This window comes from Misgurnus anguillicaudatus, chromosome 10, assembly GCF_027580225.2.
Source record: "Misgurnus anguillicaudatus chromosome 10, ASM2758022v2, whole genome shotgun sequence".
Taxonomy (NCBI): Eukaryota; Metazoa; Chordata; class Actinopteri; order Cypriniformes; family Cobitidae; genus Misgurnus; species Misgurnus anguillicaudatus.
The window spans coordinates 34948979-34973827 of record NC_073346.2 but is presented as its reverse complement, the minus strand read 5'-3'; the positions used below and the strand labels follow the sequence as shown (position 1 = coordinate 34973827).

At 36.4% G+C, this 24849-nt stretch overlaps 2 protein-coding genes across 2 annotated transcripts; one reads left to right on the top strand and one right to left on the bottom strand.

The window, feature by feature from the left end:
• Positions 1-126: 126 nt before the first annotated feature.
• On the bottom strand, positions 127-6471 carry upk1a (uroplakin 1a). The gene is made up of 8 exons (XM_055211871.2): positions 6322-6471; positions 5848-5951; positions 5551-5751; positions 4206-4280; positions 3948-4055; positions 1708-1884; positions 1544-1627; positions 127-622 (listed from the first exon to the last, which is right to left on the bottom strand). Exons 2-8 carry the CDS (start codon positions 5908-5910, stop codon positions 575-577), a joined length of 756 nt encoding a protein of 251 aa, XP_055067846.2. The 5' UTR covers positions 5911-5951; positions 6322-6471; the 3' UTR covers positions 127-574.
• Positions 6472-16655: 10184 nt separating this feature from the next.
• LOC129449141 (uncharacterized) lies at positions 16656-21085 on the top strand. Its single transcript, XM_055211913.2, has 2 exons — positions 16656-17707; positions 19726-21085. The coding sequence occupies exons 1-2, from the start codon at positions 16776-16778 to the stop codon at positions 20492-20494; spliced, it is 1701 nt and encodes a 566-aa protein (XP_055067888.2). The 5' UTR covers positions 16656-16775; the 3' UTR covers positions 20495-21085.
• Positions 21086-24849: the final 3764 nt, after the last annotated feature.

The following is a 24849-nucleotide window of genomic DNA, read 5'->3' as shown; positions in this document are numbered from 1 at the left end:
CCAAGGGTTAGTTTTTTGTAAGAATGTACAGATAGAGATCAAGAAACAGAGAAAGATAGTAAGTCCTATATTAGGAAGTGAGGTAATGTCGGAACAGGTGGGTTTTTAGCCGATTCTTTAAGACCGGCAGATCATTCCACAGTTGAGGAACAGCTCCAGAGAAGATACGCAATAATGTTTTTTCTTTTTTTGAGATGACACCACAAGCCGTCGCTCGGTGATAGAGCGCACGGATCGAGAGGGTACGTAAGTAAGCAAAGGTCAGAGGCCCCATTCACTTCCATATTAGAAAAAAATACTATGAGAATGAATGGGGCTCTTGAACGGTTTAGTTACAAACCTTCCTTAAAATATTTTCCTTCGTGTTCATCTAACATAAACAAAGATTAATAAACCCTGAAAAACTATACTACTCACTGTTAGTTTATGTTATGATGCATTTAACACATACAACTTATTATAAAGTGTTACTTTATATGTTACCATCGTGCAATCTGAAAACAGGGTCCGTTTCTTCTGCTCAAAGTAACAACGTGAGTGTAAGCCGCTCTGGTGCGACTACAAGTCCATAAGATTAATCCAGCTGTGTGTAGTAGACCATGGCGAGCAGTAACATAAAAAACTGCAACACAAATGTGCATAAAAAGAGTAAATATGATGCCATGTGCAGTAAAATCTAATAGAATTGCTTTTGTGTGTTATTCTTAACATTAAAGGGGCATTCCACTTTTTTGGAAAATATGCTCATTTTCCAGCTCCCCTAGAGTTAAACATTTGATTCTTACCGTTTTGGAATCCATTCAGCTGATCTCCGGGTCTGGCGCTAGCACTTTTAGCATAGCTTAGCATAATCCATTGAATCTGATTAGACCATTAGCATCGCGCTAAAAATAACTAAAGCGTTTCAATATTTTTCCTATTTAAAACTTGACTGTTCTGTAGTTACATCGTGTACTAAGACCGACAGAAAATTAAAAGTTGTGATTTTCTAGGCCGATATGGTTATGAACTATACTCTCATTCCCGTGTAATAATCAAGGACTTTGCTGCCGTAACATGGCTGCAGCAGGCGTAGTGATATTACGCAGCACCTGAAAATAGTCCCCTGCCATTGAAAGTAACCAAGAGGACTATTTTCGGGCAGTGCGTAATATCACTACGCCTCCTGCAGCCATATTACATCAGCAAAGTCACTGATTATTACCCCAGTTTGAGAGTATAGTTCCTACCGATATCTTCTTAGAAAATCGCAGCCTTTAATTTTCTGTCGGTCTTAGTACACGATGTAACTACACAAGAGATACGTTTTAAATAGGAAAAATATTGAAACTCTTTGGTTATTTTTTAGTGTGATGCTAATGGTCTAATCAGATTCAATAGCTTATGCTAAGCTATGCTAAAAGTGCTAGCGCCAGACCCAGAGATCAACTAAATGGATTCCAAAATGGTAAGAATCAAATGTTTAACTCTAGGGGAGCTGGAAAATGAGCATATTTTTTAAAAAAGTGGAATGTTCCTTTAACAACTGAAGTATCTGACTTACCACAAACATGAGAACGGCAAATCCATACCAGCTTATGACCCATACGTAGCGACTTAACATAGATTCAATGTACTGGAAACAACCCTAAAAAAGGCATTAAGGAATTGCATTAAGGAATCTGAATCTGCAAATTGTAACTCTCCTGACGTTTTATATCACATTACCTTTGTGAACAAATCCGTATTCTGGCCCAATCTACAATTTGTTGGATTTGCAACTTCAGAGTTGCTCAACTTCTTGCAGCAGTTTGGAGGCCAGGGGTATGAAGTGCCGAACGTGCTTTGGTACGTGGACTGAAAATCTATCCAATCTTTAGGACCATCCGTACCGCAGCACTGAACCTACAGATGCAAGGGTCAAATTAATATCTCAGTATCCAAGATAAGGGTGATAAATAATGTTATTAGTGGACGAATGTAAATTATTATTAATAGAAATCTACTGTTTGATGCACGATTCAATAACACAATTATGTTTGTTTTTATCCACATAAAAGCAGACAAATATATTATTTTGGTATTATTTTCCGCTTTAATTTTCCTGTTGTTCCTCACTGCACGGTGTAAACATAAAAAATACACTGTGCACTTCATTTATTGGACAATGACAGCAATAATGCATGGTTTTTTACACTGCAAAAAAATTCTTAGTATTTTTGTCTTGTTTTCAGTAAAAATATCTAAAAATTCTTAAATGCTTTTTCTTGATGAGCAAAACAACCCAAGAAAATAAGTCTAGTTTTTAGACCAAAAATATCAAATTTAAGTGATTTTGTGCATAAAACAAGCAAAAAAAATCTGTCAATGGGGTAGGCAAATTTTTCTTGAATTTTGTGTTTAAGAAAAATGTTTAAGATTTTTTTGCTTACCCCATTGGCAGATTTTTTGCTTGTTTTATGCACAAAATCACTTAAATTTGATATTTTTGACTTATTTTCTTGGATCGTTTTGTTCACCAAGAAGAAGCATCTTAATTTAAGAATTTTTAGATATTTTTACTGAAAACAAGACAAAAATACTAAGAAAATCTTTTCTTAAAAATAATTTTTTGCAGTGTAGCACGGACTTTCTTTTATGTGTCAGTTTCACATATTGGTTACTCAATTGTTTTTCCTATTTTTAGACCATTTTCACGTGGGTTTGGGTTAGATTTGGAGTTTGGGTTAGGATGTCACTTTAACTATTGTTTGACATTATTTTTTTCCGGATTTTTAAACAATTGTTGCCTGACGTTAGGGTTAGAGTTGGGTTAGGATGTTAGTTTTTGTTACAGAAAGTCGTTCAAACCCACGTGAATGGTAAGAAAATATGAAAAACAATTGAGTAACCAATAAGTGAAACTGACACGGAAACGAAAGTGTGGTACGGGCACGGAAAAATGCGGAGATCCGTGACAAGGACACGGATAAATGAGCAAAATATTCCCTGACTTTAACACGGAAATTCGTGAGGAAGTGGATTTGTGCTCAAAACAAGCCAGTCAAAAAAAATCTGCAAATGGGATAAGCAAAAAAATCTTGAACATTTTTCTTAAACACTAAATTCAAGAAAATTTCAATAAAAATTTGCTTACCTCATTGACAGATTTTTTAGCTTGTTTTATGCCCAAAATCACTTAAATTTTATATTTTTGGTCTAAAAACTAGACTTATTTTCTTGGGTCGTTTTGCTCGTCAAGAAAAAGCATCTTAATTTAAGAATGTTTAGATATTTTTACTGAAAAGAAGATAAAAATACTAAGATTTTTTTTTTTTGAAAATCGTTGTTGTTGTTTTTTTTTTTTTGCAGTGTAAGAAAAAAATCTTTCAGTCATCAATTCAAGAAAATATTATTTAGCTTATTTTAAGCACAAATTCACTTAGAGTTAATATTTTTTGTCTAAACACTAGAATTATTTTCTAGCCATTTTGCTTCTCAAGAAAATGCATCTTGATTTAAGAATTTTTTTTAAATTTGTACTGAAAACAAGACAAAAATACTAAGAAAGTAATTTTTGCAGTGAACCTGTTACATGTTTTTGTGTATTTACGCATGTCACATGAACAATACAGTGTTGGCAAGAAATGTCAAAACATGTACTTTAGAGATATCCTAGTATTAACTCTTTAGGTTCAAAACTGTACTTTTTGAAAGGGTACAACCCCAGAGACAGCCGAGGTACAGATTTTTTTTACTTTTTTTCTGATATGCTATTAATCTTTCATAGCAGTTGATGCATGTCCTGCATTTATAAAGAGGATGCAATCGCAGCTGATATAATAGGGCTGACAGAAAAACGTGGCATGACATGTTGAAAGTAATCCAAGTGTGCGTCTCTGTTAACTTTAGTCACCCAGGTGGTTTGTAATGTGCCTGCTAATGTTCGTCTGAACAAGTTAGAGATCATTGTAGATTTTTTTGCTTACATCTTGCATAACTTTGTTCCATGTGTCTGTAATCTGCTTCCCTTGCGTGGTGTCAGCTGCATAGTTTTGTAGCATCTGTTGCTTTACAAGGTTACTGTTTCCAACCAACTGTTAAAGAGGAAAGAAAAGTAAACATGGTAGATCAACTTTTCTCCTAAAACTGCTTTTTATTTATATTATTAAGATTAATTAACCTAGTGTTTCACTTTAATGGTATATTTGTGTTACAGCTTGGAGAGGTGGAGTAGCAGTACTTACGTAATCTCGGTTGGTTACTGCTGTGATGGCCGACGCACATTCAAATATAAAGATGATGAACATTATGATAAGGTACTGTGGAGAAATGGCAATAGACGGTTAGTAAAACTTACTGTAAAATAAATGATGTGATTCCTACACTGCAAAAAAATGATTTTCAAGAAACAAATTCTTAGTATTTTTGTCTTGTTTTCAGTAGAAATCTCTAAAAATTCTTAAATCATGATGTATTTTCTTGATGAGCAAAACGACCCAAGAAAATAAGTCTAGTTTTTAGACCAAAAATATCAAATTTAAGTGATTTTGTGCATAAAAAAATAAAAAAAATCTGCCAATGGGGTAAGCAAAAAATCTTGAATTTTTTTCTTAAACACTAAATTCAAGAAAAATTCAAGAAAAATGTGCTTACCCCATTAGCAGATTTTTTTTTTGCTTGTTTTATTCACAAAATCACTTAAATTTGATATTTTTGGTCTAAAAACTAGACTTATTTGCTCATTAAGAAAAAGCATCTTAATTTGAAAATTTTTAGATATTTTTACTGAAAACAAGACAAAAATACTAAGAATTTTTTTCTTGAAAATATATATTTTTTTGCAATGTATAAAGTTAATGTTGTTTTGATAAAAGTATGAATGTCATTTGATTGGATAACAAAATATCAACCAAGTTGCTTTTTTTAAACTTTCAATTTTTCTAACCATTTTTATATGATAACAGATATATTGTTTTAAATATAGAGAAAGTATTTTTTTTAATAGATCATGATTGTGACCCTGGACCACCAAAACCAGTCATAAGTCACACAGAAATATTTGTAACAATAGCCAACAATGCATACATTTATGGGTCAAAATTATCTTTAATATGCCAAAAATCATTAGGATATTAAGTAAAGCTCATGTTCCATAAAGATATTTTGAAGATTTCCTACCGTAAATATATCAAAAATGTATTTATCATTAGTAATATGTGTTATTTTGACAACTTTAAAGGCGATTTTATCAATATCTAAAATGTTTGCACCCTCAGATTCCAGATTTTCAAATAGTTACATCTAAAGGCCAAATGTTTGTTAGCTTCAAATGATGTATAAATCTCAATTTAAAAAAATGACCCTTATCACTGGTTTTATGGCCCAGGATCACAAACTGACTTCATACATCCAGTTAAATCACTGCATCATTGGTTAAAAGTAATCTTAAAATCGTCCAATTTGTTGAGAAAATTCAAGAGCTACATGTTTGCAGATGCCACTCGGTTGATATTTGGTTATCTAATGCAATGACATCTCAATTCTGGCTTTTGTGTCCCATCTGTGTGAGGATGCAGCATCCAAACTCACCGTCAGCATGAGACCCCGGCTGCGTTTTAACGCAGCAAAGATGCCAAACAAGCATGTGACAAAAAAGGCAAAGCCCGTAAAGATGGCAATCCAGGCTGCCGCAAAGATGTCAGTTTTCCCCGAACCAGCAGATATGGGGTAGAGTTTATATGCATCGACTACTACCCAAATGGCAACTGCCATCAAAGCCAGGCTTGCCGCCTAGAGAGAGTGAGGTAAAAACATAACCACATCAAATACTAAGATTAAAATAAATAAATAAGCTATTTCAATTTTTTTACTTCGATTTAGACTTACTGCTGCAAATATGTTACAGACGACAACTGTAACCATTAAACACCCAAGGCCTTTTGATACCATGGCTGTTGTGCGTCTGTACGTCTGGCCCTTAAAAAACTTTCCTGAATAGACATTAAGTTGATATTAGACATTTATCACAAGCAGAAAGACTCAGTATGTATAAAAGATTGCTTTTCGTTATTGAAATAATTACATTTGCTTTTCACTGTCAATTCATACAAACTTTACCGCAGACTTAAGTCAGAATTAAGTTCAAATTTATTTAAATAAACAAAAATGTCAGAAGAATTATCAGTAAATAAAAAAAATATATATATATTAAATTAAAAAATAAGTATTTCAAAGTAGGAAAAGTTTATGTTTATAAGACAGAAATGTTAGAAAGTAAGTACACATAAATACACATAAAAAAATTAAAAGTGGTGTAATAAAGTCATAAAAATTAAGAAAGTAAAGTAGTGAGGGACCCACCCGTTCCAGTCTGAGATTGCACCTGTTTATCCTCTACTTTGTACGACTGGCTTCATTTAGTTTTGTGGACACTATGGTGACGTCACACCTGTTTGTCATTCCTGGTTTTGTTCAAGAGATTTCATAAACTGGGATGGGCAACCAGTCCAATTGCACTCTTGTGTTTCTCTGTCCGGGAGCCTTTGATTATATCAAACAGCATTTTATTACTATGAATCGAGGAGTGTCTTATGTTGGTGGAAACACTGACTGTTTACATTGCTAAACAAACAGCTGAATTGCCATTGTTACACTTGTGAGAAATACTGACCTCTGCTGGATCTGCAATCTTTTGATCTGATACATATCTGAAAATAATGTACATTCATATCATCAGTTCATCTCTCTATTGGTGGCACAACAGTATTATTATTGCTTATATTCAGGCTTAAACCCCAACCTGTTTTTTAAAAGTATGCAAAATATGCAAATTTTCCTGCTCCCCTAGAGTTAAACATTTGATTTTTACCGTTTTGGAATCCATTCAGCTGATCTCCGGGTCTGGCGCTAGCCCTTTTAGCATAGCTTAGCATAATCCATTGAATCTGATTAGACCATTAGCATCGCACTAAAAAATAACCAAAGAGTTTCGATATTTTTCCTATTTAAAACTTGACTCTTCTGTAGTTACATTGTGAACTACAAGTTATGATTTTCTAAGCCAATATGTCTAGGAACTATACTCTCATTCTGGCGTAATAATCAAGGACTTTGTTGCTGTAACATGGCTGCAGGAGGCGCAATGATATTATGCAGCGCCTGAAAATAGTCCCCTGCTATTGAAAGTTACCAAGGGGACTATTTTCAGGCGCTGTGTAATATCTTAGTACACGATGTAACTACAGAAGAGTCAAGTTTTAAATAGGAAAAATATAGAAACTTTTTCTTTATTTTTTAGCATGATGCTAATGGTCTAATCAGTTTCAATGGATTATGCTAAGCTATGCTAAAAGTGCTAGCGCCAGACACTGAGATCAGCTGAATGGATTCCAAAACGGCGAAAATCAAATGTTTAACTCTAGGGGAGCTTTAAATTTTTTATTTTTAAAGTGGAGTGTCCCTTTAATATAGTACATTTTTCGGCATCATTTGGGGTATGAGCAGATCATTGAGGAGAGATGTTACTTTTACATGATGTTACTTTTCTTTGTTGCTAGACTTTTTTTTGTATGATTAGAAATGTGAATAAATTGAGCATTGTTATTAAAGGAAGAAAGTAAGTGACCAGAATGATAACATTCGGGCGTTGGCTTTTTGACTTGGGCCAGTAAACAACCACCTAGCAACCTCCAAGTAAACCTGATGACTATTTACCATGGTGTCATGGTTTTTGAAGTAACCATGATTAATTACCTTTGGCAAAACCATGATTATACTATGGTTACCATGGTTCAAACATGTTTTTTCAAGTATCTATACTTGATCAGAGTGTTTTTCTTTAGAAAAATTAAACTTCACTACATTACAATTTTTTACAATTCAGTTTTTTTTATATAATGCTTTACACAATTGTTCAATTGTTCCAAAGCAGCTTTACATAACAACAAGAGAAAACAGATAAACCATAGGACAACAAAGTAGCAACAGCGACTTAGATTAATCCTTACTAGTGAGTGGAGTAATAATGTAACGTATATGTTCAATTCAATTCAATTTTATTTATATAGCGCTTTTCACAATGGTTTAATTATTTCAAAGCAGCTTTACATTAATAGATGTGGGAAAAGACACAGAAAAATCATAAAACATATTACTTTATATGTAATGTAAAGTAACATATAAGTTATGACTCCCAAGGGGTTGAGAAAAACCCTTAAAGAGAAAATAGTCCTTTGGGAGAAAAACGAAACATTGAGAGAGAGCCAGAGCTAATCCTATAGAAGATATACTTTATATTAAATACTATATTATAAAAATGTTTTGTGTATTAAGAGTTTTAATTAATGTTAAAGGAAGCGGTTGGTTGTTGCTGGGCAAACTTTGGCGATCCAGTAGAAAAAAATACTATACTATTGAGCGGTTTCCCGGACAGGGTTTAGGTTAAACCAGGACTAGACCTTATTAATATTAGGTCATTTAAAAAGTTTTCACAAACATACCTTACAAAAAACACTACATACAGTATCTGGATGTTAAGACAAAACAATGTCAATAAAATATGTTAAAATTAGGGCTGGGAAAAGATTAATTGCATACAAAATAAAAGTGATTTTTGGCATAATATATATATATATAATATAATATAATATATAATATTTATTTATTTATTTATTCATATTTGTATATATTCTGTATTATATATAAATAAAAAAATTGATATATAAATAAAAAAATCTGACATGAATATTTGTATGTCTGTGTGGTTAAATATACACGATTATTCAACAGTTTCAATAAGTGAAACGATTTAAACACCCAGTATTAGCATATAGCCCGGTAGCATTAGCAAACAAGGAAACGCTGCTCCGTGCATTGGAGCTCCGTCGAGTTCATAATCTAAATCCTATTTTCTTACTATCTCGTTCCTATCTATATAATATAACGTACTAGTTTATCTTAGGAATACTTTACCGTGACGATTTTTGAACAGTATTAATAAGTAAAACGATCTATCACTAGTAAACACCTAGTGCTAGCATATAGCCCACTAGCATAAACAAACGTGCCGGTTGAAGTTAGCACTTGCTCACTGTCTGTTTACTGTAAATCTGCCTTTTTCGATCTAATGGCGGACTCATCCGATGTATGTTTTTCAGACCTTTCCTCACCAGAGCGGGAAGCTGTGGAGGAGTTGTGTCCCGGCATTAGCACCAGGCGGTACAGCATGCCTCACATCACCCTGGCTCCAGGCACCCGGAGACGACCGAGGCACGCAACGAGCGAGCACCCATCTCGATGCAGCTTCACGGACCGCTGTCTGGCGAACGGAGACGCCATCGCCCAGCATGAAAACGGTAAGACTCCGCTTGTCATTGTAACCTGCACTACTTGCCACATGTACAGTTTAGCTTCTTCCGTCAGCATAGAGGGGTTTACATGTGCTAAGTGTATTGAAGTAGTAAGGCTGACGGAGAAGGTTGCAGAACTAGAAGCGCGCATCCGAACGCTAGTTGAGGACAGTAAGACCGCTAATGTTAATGTTACAAACACTGTTTCGGGTGCGCCTAGTGTTAAACGTAATACACATGGCTCGGTTCCGACTTCAGAGTCAAGGCGGCTGACTAACTGGGTGACTGTCAGGCGGCCTAGTCGCATTCAGCATCCAAATCACGTTCCTGTTTTAATATCAAACAGATTTTCTCCACTCAGCAATACACCGGCTGAGACATCTGTTAAAGGTGCCCTGGTTATTGGAGATTCTATACTCAGGAACGTTGGCATTGAGGCACCAGCCACCATAGTCGATTGTATACCGGGAGCCAGAGCGTCTGACATTAGATCCAAACTTAAAGTGCTGGCTAATGCTAAACGTAAGTTTTCTAAGATTGTTATTCACGCCGGCACGAATGACACCAGACTCCGCCAGTCGGAGATCACCAAAGATACTATTAAAGAGGTGTGTGAAATTGCAAAAACAATGTCAGACAATGTAATTTGCTCTGGTCCCCTCCCCGCCTACCGGGGGGATGAAACTTACAGTAGATTAGTGTCTCTTCATGGCTGGATGTCAAAGTGGTGCCCTCAGCATAACGTAGGGTTTATAGACAATTGGAAGCATTTCCGGGGAAGACCTGACCTGCTAAAGAGAGATGGCCTCCATCCGTCTCCGGAAGGAAGTGCTATACTCTCTAGAAATCTGACCAATAGTCTTACTTTTGATATTGTCTGACTATCCAGGGCCCAGGTCAGGAAACAGACAGATCGGCTTACCCATCAGTCTGTTAGCTGCCTTGACATGTCAAGATCACATATATCCCAGCACATAGAGCCTTTTTTAACAGAGTACCAACACATCTCGACTGTGTCTGTTCCTCGAACAAATAAATACAGAGCACCGTTTACCTCGTCTCGCACAAATCTTATTAACATAAAACTAGAACATAATACATTAACAGATGAAACTCAAATGTTAAAATTCGGCCTTCTTAACATTAGATCACTTACCAACAAAGAACCAATTATCAATGAAATAATTACTGACCAAAACTTAGATGCACTCTGTTTAACAGAAACCTGGCTTAAAGCAGACGATTACACCAGTTTAAACGAATCCACCCCACAAGACTATTATTATAAACATGTTCCTCGTCTAATAAGGAGAGGGGGTGGTGTAGCTACAATATACAATAAAATATTCAAAGTAAACCATAAATCCAACCTAAAATTTAATTCGTTTGAAATAATACTGTTAAATATGGAAATAACTGATCGCAACAACAAACGACTTTCGTTCATTTTAGCTACCATATATAGGCCTCCAGGCCACCACACAGATTTTCTTAAAGAAATAGCAGACTTCCTATCTGAGCTTACAGTCACTGTAGATAAAGCTCTTATCGTTGGTGATTTTAATATCCATGTGGATAATCCAAAAGATGCATTAGGACGTGCGTTTATGGATGTTCTAAATTCTCTCGCCATTAAACAAAACGTGTCAGGGCCCACGCATACTCGTAATCACACACTAGACTTAATTCTGTCACTCGGACTCAATATTAATGACATCGAAATATCACCCCAGAGCGATGCCGTTTCAGACCATTGCCTTGTGTCATGTACAATACTTCTAGATAGGACCGCTCAGTCTACAACATGCTACAGATTAGCCAGAACAATAATTTCCACCACTAAAGATAGCTTTATTAGCACTCTTCCAGACCTGTCCCAAATGAAACATGTAGCAGATAATCGTGAAGATCTAGATATTATAATAGAAAACCTGAACAACGTCTGCTCTAGCACGTTGGATGCCGTTGCTCCCATTCGAAAAAAGAGAATCAAAGAAAAACCGCCAGCTCCATGGTATGACCATCATACTGCAGCCCTTAAAAAAGTAGCTAGAAAAATGGAAAGAAATTACCGAAGCACAAAGTTAGAGGTATGGCGTTCAGCATGGAAAGAGAGTGTTCAACACTACAGACAGGCCATTAAAACTGCCAGATCTACCTATCTCAGTACGCTTATTAAAGAAAATCATAACAACCCTCGTTTTCTATTTAGCACAGTTGCGAAACTGACTAGAAACAAAGAACAAACAGAAACCAATAGTAAACTCCAACACAATAGTGACGACTTCATGAACTTCTTTACTAACAAAATTATGTTTATTAGGGAAAACATAGAAACTATGCAAGCAGCCATCACTCTACCCAATAGTACATTTTCCACTAGATTACCAAACGAACATCTTGAGTCATTTAATCCTACTACAATAGAAGAGCTCTCTAAACTAGTAACGTCATCCAAATCATCGTCCTGTATACTAGACCCCGTTCCCACAAAATTACTAAAAGAGGTATTTCATGTAGTGTCAGACACTGTACTTAATATCTTTAACTCATCTCTAGAATTAGGATACGTTCCAACAGCTTTCAAACTAGCAGTTATTAGACCGCTCATTAAAAAGCAAAACCTTGACCAGGGAGATCTTAATAACTTTAGACCAATCTCAAATCTACCTTTTCTTTCTAAAATATTAGAAAAAGTAGTGGCAAGCCAGCTACGCACATTCGTAGAAAATAATAATACATATGAAAAGTTCCAATCAGGATTCAGGCCCCACCATAGCACAGAGACAGCGCTGCTTAGAGTTACAAATGACCTCCTATTAACATCCGATCGTGGTGAAATCTCAATCCTTATATTACTAGACCTTAGTGCAGCCTTTGACACAATAGATCACACAATCTTACTCAATAGACTAGAAAACTATGTTGGCATCAGTGGTCAGGCGTTAGCCTGGTTCAGATCGTATCTAACCAATCGATATCACTTTGTTTATGTAAATGAGGAAGAGTCATATCACTCCCCCGTTAAATACGGCATACCTCAGGGATCAGTTCTAGGCCCTATCCTATTCTCGTTATATATGTTACCTCTAGGAGACATTATCAGGAAACATAACATAAGTTTTCACTGCTATGCGGATGATACCCAGCTTTACATCTCGTCGCATCCTAGCGAAACCCACCAGTTTTCTAAGCTAACAGACTGCATTAGTGATATTAGGGACTGGATGGCACAAAACTTTCTTATGCTAAACTCCAATAAAACAGAGATACTTATTATTGAACCGAATCGCTACAAACATAATATGTCAGATTACAAGTTGCCCATAGATGGCTGCACGGTGGTGCCATCTTCCACGGTTAAGAATTTAGGCGTAATGTTCGACAGCAATCTATCTTTTGATAGTCATATCGCCAACATCTGCCGCACAGCATTCTTCCATCTTAGAAATATCTCAAAAATACGCCATATGCTGTCTGCATCAGACGCAGAAAAGCTTATACATGCTTTTATGACCTCTAGAATAGACTATTGTACCTCGTTACTCGGGGGATGCCATGCAAATCAGGTAAACAAGCTACAGCTGGTTCAAAACGCCGCCGCAAGAGTGCTTACTCGATCTAAAAAGTATGACCACATCAGTCCAATTCTGGCATCTTTACACTGGCTACCAGTTAAATATCGTATACAATTTAAAATATTACTAATCACCTACAAAGCCTTAAATGGCCTAGCGCCTTCGTATATTAAAGAACTACTATCAGAATACAATCCATCACGTAAACTGCGCTCACAAAATTCTGGTCACTTAATTATCCCTAGAATATCAAAAGTGTCTAAAGGTGGTAGATCCTTTTCCTACTTAGCCCCTAAGCTCTGGAATGATTTACCAAACAATGTTCGAGTATCAGACACAGTCGATCAATTTAAATCTAAACTTAAGACATTCTTCTTTAACAAAGCATTCACATAAAATGTCCAGTAAATGTACATTTCCCGCAGTAGTTAGTTTGTCCAGAACAAAGCACTCACATACCTCATATGGGTAATATACTATTGCCGCAATAGTTAGCCTGTCTGGAACCGAGCCGACTTGAACCACTATAATGTTTGACACCTGCATTGCATGCGAACGGCCCCTACGCTAATAGAATTCTGTTTTTCTCTCCCTGTCTCGTCCTCAACCACGAGGACCATGAGACAAACAGACCCAGTTCCGGTTGCTGTGAAGATCATTGCATCACTGATCCACTGGCTGTCCTTCAACGTGATGACCAGCCGATGCCCGACCAACGACCACCGGCTAAACCAGTTTAATTCGCTTACCCGCCTCCTATCCCTACCGTTTCTATATATATATATATATATAAATATATATTAATTCCTCCCAAGGGTTTTTGTCCTTCTAGGACTTTTTCCCATTGGGTTTTTTTTCCTAGAGGGTTTTTAATCCCAGGGAGAGTCAGCCAACTTTGGCTTAATTTAGCACTTTACAGTATACGTTACTTTATTAATATGCTCGCTTGTACGGTTTAACCGCTTTCTCTACTTCTTATATTATCTATTGATTTTCTGTGTTCTCCTCTACATCTTCTCATGTAAAGCTGCTTTGCAACAATTAACACTTGTGAAAAGCGCTATATAAATAAAATTGAATTGAATTGAATACACAATAATTACACACAGTACACACACATATATTATGCAAAAAATAACTTTTATTTTGTATGCGATTAATCTTTTCCCAGCCCTAGTTAAAATTAAACAGGACATGGTGTTTTTAAATAAAAGCAGCTCAAACATGGATTTTAGTCTGGGACTAGAATAAACCCTGTCGGGGAAACCTCCCCTAAAAGATGCATTATAAATTAAAACATTTAGAAATAAAGGGAAGCGGTCAGTGGTCGCTGGTCAGACATTGGCTGGGCATCCCGATGATGGGAGGCCAAGGACCCCTTTATGGATAGAAAGGAGGTGCAGGGACCCCTGTATCAAATTAAGACTGGATTTACATACATTGTTATGATGATTACGTAAATAAGGTTTTAAAACAATCACTTGGTATACACAGTCATGTATTGTTAACATACATAACATTTTACTGAATACATTTTAATGTGAAAACCTAATGCTCATCATTTCAATTATCTTTTAATGTTTATTATTAGCCTATTTTTGCATCTTTGTTTGATGCCTAATTTAATTTATTCCATTTCATTTAATACCTATATTACATTAAAATCTAGAGCTTTTTACTTTTACTCAATTAATAGTAAGTAGACGCTTTACTTAAGTAAAAGTAAAAACTTTTTTAGATTTTTAATGTACTTATACATATATGACCCCAAACGACATTTTATTAGTTAAAAAAACTAATGAAAACTAATGAAATGTTCCCTTTATCTCAGAGATATAAAACTTTGTGACTTTTCCTAAATAATCTATCTTTACATACACAAAAAAACCTGGGATTGATTCGTTTGTTCTAAAGGTATGTAACATTTTTTTTATTAATCTGTCCCTTGGGGTACACACACACACACACACACACAAACACAGACGCACACATGCTCGCTCTCTCTGCCCCCACACACATTCTCTCACACAAACATGCTGTCTCTCTCTCACTGTCTCTCTCTCTCTCACAAACACACACACAAATGCGCATGCACACACACAGACACACACACTTACACTTAGTCAAATTTCTGTGGCATTTTGTAAAAACAGACATTTCAAAATGCATCAAAAACTACTAAAAAATTACTATTTGAAATAATATTTATTTTTTATGTTTGTATATGTTAAAATTTATCACTAAAGTAGTGATGTGAGCAGTTGTCCATATCCAGTAAAATGAATGGGTCTCTATGGGCATCTGCTGGTCGAAATGATTTAATTCTTAAACAGTAATTATTTTTTTTTTTTCTAAAAACCGATGGCTGAATTTAACACCTATATCAATATCTAAAAACAATTTAAATCAAATTTAGATCAAAATTTATGTGAATTTTCATAAAAAATTTGATTTTTGTTCAGGCAAGCCAATGGTGCAGTTGAGGAATTTAGTGGTAAACAGGTACAAAAGTACTTCAAATCTCACAAAACACAGCTTTATTGTATAGATGAGAAGTAAACAAAAAAAGATATATTTATTGTATTATTGAAAATGTATATTTTTCTTCCAAATATGCTTTCAATTTTGGGTTCATGTAGACCCCAAGGGCCAGAAGTGTAAACAGAAAACGAGGAGCGTTTGAGGGTTAAATACAAGTTGCTGTTTTACATTTGATATTTGTGAAATGTAGTGAAGTAAAAAGTATGATATTATGCTTATGAATATACACTTTAAAAAGTGAAAGCTGCTCTACTTAAAAAATGTACTTCAATTGTTAAAACCTAAAAAAATTAAGTTAATATTAACCTAAACCATCGATTTCACAGACAGTGCTTAAGGCTAGTCCTACACTAAAACACTTGTTTGAGCTGTATCAACAGAAAATAACTTGCACCGACAGATCTTAAAATAAGCCAATGACATTTATTTGTATCAAGATACACACCGTTACATCTTTTTCTAAGGCATGTTTATAAAAGATGCTTAAACATTTTATTTTAACTAAGGCCTTATCCTGGCTTAAAACACTTTGGCTCGGTTTCACAGACAAGGTTTAGTTAAGTAAGGGATAATGTATAGGCAGCAGGTTGTATCACACTAAGGGGCTTATTTCACAATAACAACTGGCTGCCTGTACATTATCCCGCTTATTACATGGCTATTTACCTCGTAAGTAAGGTAAGGAACAATAAATATTGATTTGAATAATTTTATTTGCTCATTTTTAATTAATGCAGACCTTCTCCAAGGAAACCCTGTTTACCTTTGGTTTTGAGAGAAGACAGGACGTTAAAATGTCATGAACTATTTGGTTTAATTATTTGTAATTATAAAGTCATATATGTTATTAAAATACTTATTTATATTTAATCTTTGTGTAATATCTATCTGTACCTGTCAAAATGATATGCAGCATCCGGGTTATATATAAAAATAAATTGAACTATGATGGTAAATAACTGGAGTGAATTCTGGCTGTCCTAAAGCTTTGGTCCATGTGTTCTCTCCTAAAAGCTATTGTTATGTGGAGACTTGGTGTGAAATGTCACAAGTCATTTGGACAGAGTGTTGAAGTAAATAAGTTCATTTAGGTGAACCACCGCGCTTTAACAAACAATAACGCCCTTATATAAATGTTTACAGTGTCATCTTAAACAAGCAATTTGTTGACTTAGTGCAGCTGACTGTTCTGTCGTTAGCTTCATGTAGGGGTATTTAAGCATGAAGACGTAGTTCCTGAAGTTCCTTTACATGTGAGAGTCGACTGCTGTGTTATGCTGCGTTGCATTGGCATTAGATATAAAGTTATACTGCTATCACTATATCCGAAACGTGTTGTTTGTTCAGAATGGATGGAAAGCTATCTAAGGAGAACATCAGGGATTTACTGGCCCCATGGAGGTTCACTCTCATGAACCCTGGGATCGAAGAAAGGCTGCTGTTGGCTATGCAACTCTTTGAGCGATTCCCTTTAGATATAACTGTGACTGGAGGAACCCACGAAGCCAACGCACAACTCTGTTCTGTGGTCTGTGGTCTGGACCAAAACCAGAAAATGGAAGAGGAGAATGAGGAAAATGAGGAGAGTGAAGAAGATGATGAGGAGGATGATGACGACGATGATGAGGAAGATAATGGAGACGAAGAAGAGGAAGATGCAAATGCAAATGATGAAGATGCTAAACGTCAAGACAGTAAGAAAAAGCGTGTGAGGATAGCAGAAAAAGCTGAGTATATGGGGTGGGGTGTTTCTTATTTTGACTCGATGGTTTCTCACAGTCAAATTCCCAACGTTCGTGTCAAGACAGTACACGGCCATCCGATTTCCAATTGTGTTATCAATACGAAAAGCCAGCTGTACGACTCAACCAACTTTGATGTTCTGGTGGCCCTCACGACAGAAGAGCGCAGGGAAGACCACACGTGGCTCAGGATAGAGCTGCGCGATAGAAATAAGCCTTTCTATCTGGTGAAAGCCCAGCAGGTGTGGGATGTGGTCGATGAGAAACCCTCCGGGCCGTGCTTGACCTGCGCCTGGGAGCGAATGAGAGCTCGCAAACTGGAGTTGCAAAAAAGAGAAAAAGAAACATTTGGAGAGACGTTGAAATTAAAAGATCAAAACCAGAGTCCTTCAGATGCAGTGAAGTTGGTGGAGATGAAGGATATTGGTGAGGTGTTCGCTAAAGCCCTGCCTGATCTGCAGAAGACGGCTTTTAGTCAGTTCTTGGTGGCGATCACGAAAGAGCTTTGGACTCCTAAATTCATAACCGCTGACCCACAGTGAGTCTATTTCTTGTGTATACCTATAATATGGTCAGGATACAGAGTTCATTTCTATTACTGAAATCTATCATTGCTAGTGTACAGTCAAACTGATTAAATGGCTTAATTAGCAAGTTAACTTGTTTTACCAGCTTCACTAAAAAGGCAATGCTGATCCATCAGAGCTAAAGTAATTTTTTGTGGTTTACAAACTGGCAGCTTCGGTTGACAGAAATATCCGTTAAAATACAGGGAAAGTGCAAAATATAAGCCTTTTTTTCATTACAACAAGGTTTTGTAGATTTTACAATTCTTAACTGTATTTTTCGAAGCACAGTTTTGTATACTGTGTATTTTAATAACTACACTGTAAAAAAATTCCGTAGAAATTACAATGTTGCATTTTCAATGCAGAGCAAAAAGCATCTTTTGCAGTGATTTTTGTGTGAGCATATCAGTGAACACTCCTGACCACTCGGTGAGTTTCACGTCTTTGTAGACGAAAGTTTAATGCATTTTAGGAAGGATTGTTCCAGTGCACCTATACATCCATTGTAGAGGTGGGGGCTGATACAACAGAAACCGAAAAATTCTCGGGCTAGCATCATATGCCCAAATTTCAGTCCAAACTGTTCTATTTCATCATAAACAATCTGAAACAGGGCTTTAAGTGTAAAGTACAAAACTCCTTAAACGAAGGCAGATGAAGGTGAGTGGTCGCGCAATTGACTTCTCTCCTTTTAAAATGCACTCTGGCATGATTACCGATCACACTGCGCCTGAGGGTGCACTCACACAATCCAAACCGTGCTCGGGCACGGATTAGTTAATCGCGCTCCGGCCGGGTTGCAGAGGTAAGCTGGAGCGCGGTTCACTTGGGCTCAGGCACGGAAGGCTATGGTGTGAGCGCAATAGTGCCTGAGCGCGATTCAAAAGGTAAAGATGTCAATTGCGCGACCACTTACCTTCATCTGCCTCCGTAAAAACCTTATAATGCACGCAGCAGGGTTATGTGAATGTCCGGGCTGCACACGTGACAGATCAACTAGGCAATATGATGACATATGAGAGGACTTTCTGTTTGCGCACCAAACAACTTCCGAATAAAAAACAGACTTAACGTTACGATGGGTTTGAGAGTGCTTTACTTCATGCTTTTTTAAAACAATCCCATCTTGATGACTAAAGCACGTCTGTGCTCGGATCGATAAAAGTACAGTGTGAGTGCGTGCATCTGGGGGAATAGGGAGAGGGGACTATCGTGCTGGGGCATGGTTTGGTTTAGATAATGTGAGTGCGACCTGAGTCCAAGTGAACCGCGCTCCAGCCCACCTCTCCAACCCAACCAGGCCACCATTAACCAGATCGCGGTACAGACTGATCACACTAGTCAAACGAACCAGGCTTTGGGGTTCAAACACGCCCAAAGGGCAGTTTGATTTGGATAGTGTGAGTGCACCCTTAGTGAAATTATAGTGTCGGGCTTGTAATCCAAGAGTTGCCGGTTCAAGGCTCAGAACTGGCGGGTTGGGACTGTGGTGCTCTTGAGCAAGGCACCTTAACCCCAATTGCTCCCCGGGCGCCACAGGGATAGCTGCCCGATGCTCCGGGTATTTGTGTGTTCACGACTTGCAGTGCGTGTGTTCACTTTTCATTGGATGGGTTAAATGCAGAGGTCACATTCAAAGTATGGGTTACCATACTTTGGAAAATACTTCACTTTCAGAATAAGGCCATGTCAAAGATTGAAATCAGTGGTTAGGAAGCCGACTTCTAGTATTTTTTGTGCAAAATTATAAAATGTAGTGTAAATAAAAGCATAAATCTTAGTATTTCATTATATTTACAATTTAAGTATTGTAAATGAAAATTTGAGTACTGTATCTCTCATTAACACACATTACGTGTTTATGTCATCAAGGTACTATGCTGCTAATCTCATAGATTATAAGACTTGAGTCTGGATTTCACAGATATATTTATCCATTTTATCCTCCATCCACATTTATGTATCAAATTCAACATTTACTTTGCAGGATTGTGGTCTCCACGGCTTTGAAGTATGGAAAGATAAACAAGGACGACCTTGATAAGATATCCAGACTCTCACATCCTAGAGATGTCACAGACGATCCCTCCAAGCTTCTGGCGATCCTCAGAGCCCTCGATGACTTCCGCTTGGATATCGGTGTTTTGGGTGAGACGGGCTGTGGTTCCTCCAGCCTGATCAATGCCCTCTTGGGCAAGAAGAACGACGAGGAACAATCTGCCCCGACTGGTGCTACTGAAACCACTGAAGTGGCAACGAAATATCTCTGTCCTGAATTGTCCAACATCTATCTTGTGGATCTTCCTGGCTTCGGAAAGATAGGTGGGCTCAATGGTCAATCCTTGGCATCCAGTTACAGTGAAGCTCAGGTTGCACCATCTGCACTTGCTTTGTGTGATGTGTACATACTGTTGTCTCCTTTAAGACTCAAATTGGGTATCGTACAGTTACTGCAGCAGTTGTCCTCAAGGAAGAAAGAGTGTTATTTGGTGATCACCATGGCAGACCTGATTGAGGAAAAGTTTATCGTGCAGGTCAGGGAATGGGCTGAAGGTGTCTTGAAGGAACTGGGTCTCAAGCAGAACTTGTTTTTGGTTTCTGCCCACCATCCAGAAACCTTGGACTTCCCCAAACTTAAGGAGACGATACATAAAGCCATACCAAACCAAAAGAAAGTCGCTCTTGCTAGATATGCAGCAAAGCTACTGGATGAAGATGTATTCTGGAGTAGATCTGATTCATGCAAATCTATGTAACTTTTGCACCGACACATAGTACCCTGGTATTGGGTATTTGCCATGCTAATACAATGATATTTTAAATGGCATGTAAATACTGCAGTTTCTCTATAGTACTGTACTATATAGCAGTGGCGAGGCTACATAAGGGCCAGGGTGGCACTGGCCCACTCAGCTTGACGGCTGGCCCACCCAGTCAGAAGAGACAAAAAATATTTTGGTGGAAAAGTCGGGAAAAAAAACACATAAATTATAATAATAATCTCTCAAATATGCATTATTCAGAAATAAATTATTATTTATATAGAAAGCTCATCATTTGCATGTGTTTCTAAACCTTGCAAATTCTAACATTCAAGCGATTTTAGTTAAAATGAGCGCAGACGCACACACATACTCATAAGCACAAGCACGGAGACGAGCATTTCAAAAAGCATGCAAACACAGCTCTCTGCGCTTAACAGGACACATACACGCAAAATTATCTCGAAATACCACAGTCGCGTTCTGGCCTCGCCACTGCTATACAGTAAAGTGTAGTAAAAATTCAAATATTATTTAAGACTAAAATTTACTTATAAGTATATAATATATTCTCACGCTTGTCAATATCATGTATCATTTGGTGGGTTTATCTGTTTGACCAGTGGCAGCTCGTGACTGCTCTTTCAAGGGGCGCAAATTCAAAGTAATTGTTCGGAGTGTCATGTGTGTTGCTCGTGTTTTCAAAATATGTGTTTGTTGCGTCTTGTGAACCATGTGCATCACGTGTTTTGTCAAGGTGGGTGCCTGCTGCACACGTGTCAAAACCGTTTATGATAAAAGAGACGCTAACATTCACAAAATACACGCAAGACATTCACTTAACACTAAACTCTGATAACACATGAGATTATGCGAGTATCTGGCGAACGCGAGCTTCTCTTTTATCATAAACCCTTTGGGCGCGTCTGCAGCGGGCGCTTGTTTTGACGGGACACGTGATGCACATAGGATCGCTCGACGCGCAGAACACATATTTTGATATTACGAACCACACACATGACGGGCTACATACATTTTGTGACGAACTTCACATCGTGCGCCCTCGAAAAAGAAGTCACCGGGCGCCACTGTGTTTGACTAAGGTTGAACATTACTCTTTAAACATGTTTTCATACCTGCATGACTGCCATCCTGATCCTGGCCTTATACATGAAGCATACTTGCATGTGCTGTTATTAATACTATTGTTATTTTTCATTACATCAAATTCCTGCAAATGTTACTTATACATTTTCTGTCTTACAAGCTTAACTTATGACGTTTCAGATTTGATGTACACTCAGATGCACTCTAACAAAATTATTTGCTGCTTTATTTTAACTTACTGTTATTTATCTTGACAAGAGATTAGTTGTTATAACTTATAAAATAAAGTTGAAATAAGTCAACTTCATTTTGTAAGTTAAAACAACTCCTCCCCAGTAAAGATAAGTAATAGTAAGTTGAAATGAAGTTGACTAAACAAAAAAAATGTAAAGGGGACATTTGACAAGACATTTTTAAGAAGTAAAATAAATCTTTGGGGTCCCCGGAGTACATATGTGAAGTTCTAGCTCAAAATACCATATACACGTAGATAATTTATAAATTATAACGTTAAAATTGCCACTTTGTAGGTGTGAGAAAAATGTGCCATTTTGGTGTCCTTTAAAATGCAAATGAGTTGATCTCCGCACTACATAGCAGTGCCATTGTTGGATAGTGCAGATTAATGAGCGGTATTATTATAATAAGACACTTAAACATAGAAAAAGTCAGATTTTCATGATATGTTACATTTTAAGGCATGCAGCAAATAATTTTTTACAGTGTGGGTCCCAAGAAACGGTCCCAAGTTGTCACCATGGGGCAGTAGCTACTCCTTTAAAATGCCCTAATATATACCAATAAGGTAATTAGTATTACTTTAAAGGAACTAATATGTAATGTTTGCAACTCGGGACCATTTTTCTGACAGTGTACTGAAACGCACTTAAAAGAGATACTTATGGGACACAGTTATGTATATTAAATATAATATATATTATTAAAGACAGGAATTATTCACACTGACCCAACAAACACCAACATTCTGACTTAGATTAAAGTGATTTTTGGTGTTTGATGGATCAGTGTCACTTTTGGTGTTCTGAGTATTGCTGTGCAGTTGCTAGGGTACTCTGGTGGTTGCTAGGGCATTGCTATATAGTTGCAAATGTGTTCTAATTAGGAATAATGTTTTTTAGACTATAAAAAAACAAATAAATTGTTATTTTAAAAACCTTTGACTAAGTGGTTCTTCTATGGCATCGCAAAGAATAACTTTTTAAGTACCTTTATTTTTTAGAGGTTGCTAAGTGGTTGCTAGGGTGTACTGGATGGTTGTGAGTCTATACAGTATATACTTCATTTCAAATAAATCTGTGACATTTTGTTTTCTCCTTAATGTACGTTTATGGAATTGTATTCTTGCTGAAAAAAAATTAGCATATTTGTCAAATAAACATATATTTTTATGTTACTTTAACTCAAAAAAAATAAGTTAAAGAATTTCAACTGGTTTTTATAGGTTATGTCAACTTATCACAGGTCAAAAATTAAAATAGTAGGTTGAATTGACTTCTTTTTTTACAGTGTAGTTAGGCATTGTTTGCCTGTTTTATCATTAACAAGGCTAAAAATGTAAGACAAATTGATTAAAAACACACCTCTCTTTAATAAACACACAATGTTAAAGTTAAATTAAAATCTGTATTACAAACGGTGTGCATCAATGAAGTAAGTTAGTCACAGCATATTTTTAATACTAAAATAAAATTGTTGTTGTTGTTGTTCAGTGTTGTATTCGAGTCCAAGTCAAGACCAAGACCAGAGATCGAGTTTTTTAAGTCAAGACAAAGTCATATTCCGGTTTTATCCAGACTCAGTCTTGACTCGGACTCAACACTCGATCTCTGGTTGAATACAAAATAAAAAAAATTGATCAATTTATTTGTGTTCATGACACAAAATTCAGCTTTTTTTCATGGCTTGAGCACAGATTTCTTTTTCATGACACTCGCACAAATTTCTGTAAACAAAAATTTGTGTCTGTGGCATGACTTTCTTTTTCGTTTCATTTTATGTGTTCTTTTCTCATTGTTTTTTTCTATTTTCTTACCATTGTCGCTTGGGGTTGGGTTAGAATCACTTTCTGTTATGTTTTTAGACATCCTAACTCAAACCCCAACATCCTATCCCAGACCCCAAATCTAACCCCAACCTCAAGCAACAATGATTTAAAAATAGGGGGGAAGAGGAGAAAACAATACAAATGACACGAAAAAGAACGTCATGCCACGGACACGAGAAACTACTTACAGAAATTTGTGCGAGTGACACGAAGACATTCGTGCTCAAGGCACATGAAAGGGCTGAGTTTTGTGCCATGGACAGGAATAAATTGATGAAATTTTGCATGAATATAACACAACATTCTGTGAGATCATGTTGCATACAAACACTATTGATGAATTTACTGTTTTACAAGAAAGCCAGAAAAAATAGTAAAATTTTATTAGTTTTTATTCAGATGCCAAAGTTATTTACTTTCAGTTCTTAATATATTTTTTTGCATGTTTCGCTTGATTCATTTCTGCTTTTTGAAAGAAGTTTAAATATGTCGACTAAAAAATAAAAAATTATAAAAACGCAGCCCCTCACTCCTATTCAAACTGCTGAAACATCGGAGCTCTCTGAAAAGGAAAGAGTCCACATTGAAGCACTTTATGATGCTATATGGTCTTTAAGACAAATAGACATGTAATTTAATACATTTCTACTCATCAACAGATCTAAAACAACTTAAAGTGAATGTTAAAGGAATATTCCATTTTCTTACAAGAAAAATCCAGATAATTTACTCACCACCATGTCATCCAAAATGTTGAGATCTTTCTTTGTTCAGTCAAGAAGAAATTATGTTTTTTGAGGAAAACATTCCAGGATTTTGCTCATTTTAATGGACTTTAATGGACACCAACACTTAACACTTAACTCAACACTTAACAGTTTTTTTCAACAGAGTTTCAAAGGACTATAAACAATCCCAAACGAGGCATAAGGGTCTTATCTAGCAAAACGATTGTCATTTTTGACAATAAAAATAACAAATATACACTTTTAAAGCACAACTTCTCGTCTAGATCCGGTCCAGCGTGACCTAACGTAAATACGTAGTGACGTAGGGAGGTCACGTGTTACATATATAAAACGCACATTTGTGGACCATTGTAAACAATAAACTGACACAAAGACATTAATTAGTATCAGTTGACATACAACAATGTAGGAACGGTCCTCTTTCAACA

Excerpts from the sequence above, each read along its gene's own strand:
- LOC129449141 (XM_055211913.2), top strand. The coding sequence starts at position 16,776 with ATGGATGGAAAGCTATCTAAGGAGAACATCAGGGATTTACTGGCCCCA. Across the intron at positions 17,708-19,725 it reads TTCATAACCGCTGACCCACA|GATTGTGGTCTCCACGGCTT; the intron begins GTGAGTCTATTT and ends TTTACTTTGCAG.
- upk1a (XM_055211871.2), bottom strand. The coding sequence starts at position 5,910 with ATGGTATCAAAAGGCCTTGGGTGTTTAATGGTTACAGTTGTCGTCTGT. Across the intron at positions 1,628-1,707 it reads ATACGGATTTGTTCACAAAG|GGTTGTTTCCAGTACATTGA; the intron begins GTAATGTGATAT and ends TGCCTTTTTTAG. Across the intron at positions 623-1,543 it reads TTGCCGTTCTCATGTTTGTG|TTTTTTATGTTACTGCTCGC; the intron begins GTAAGTCAGATA and ends TTTGTGTTGCAG.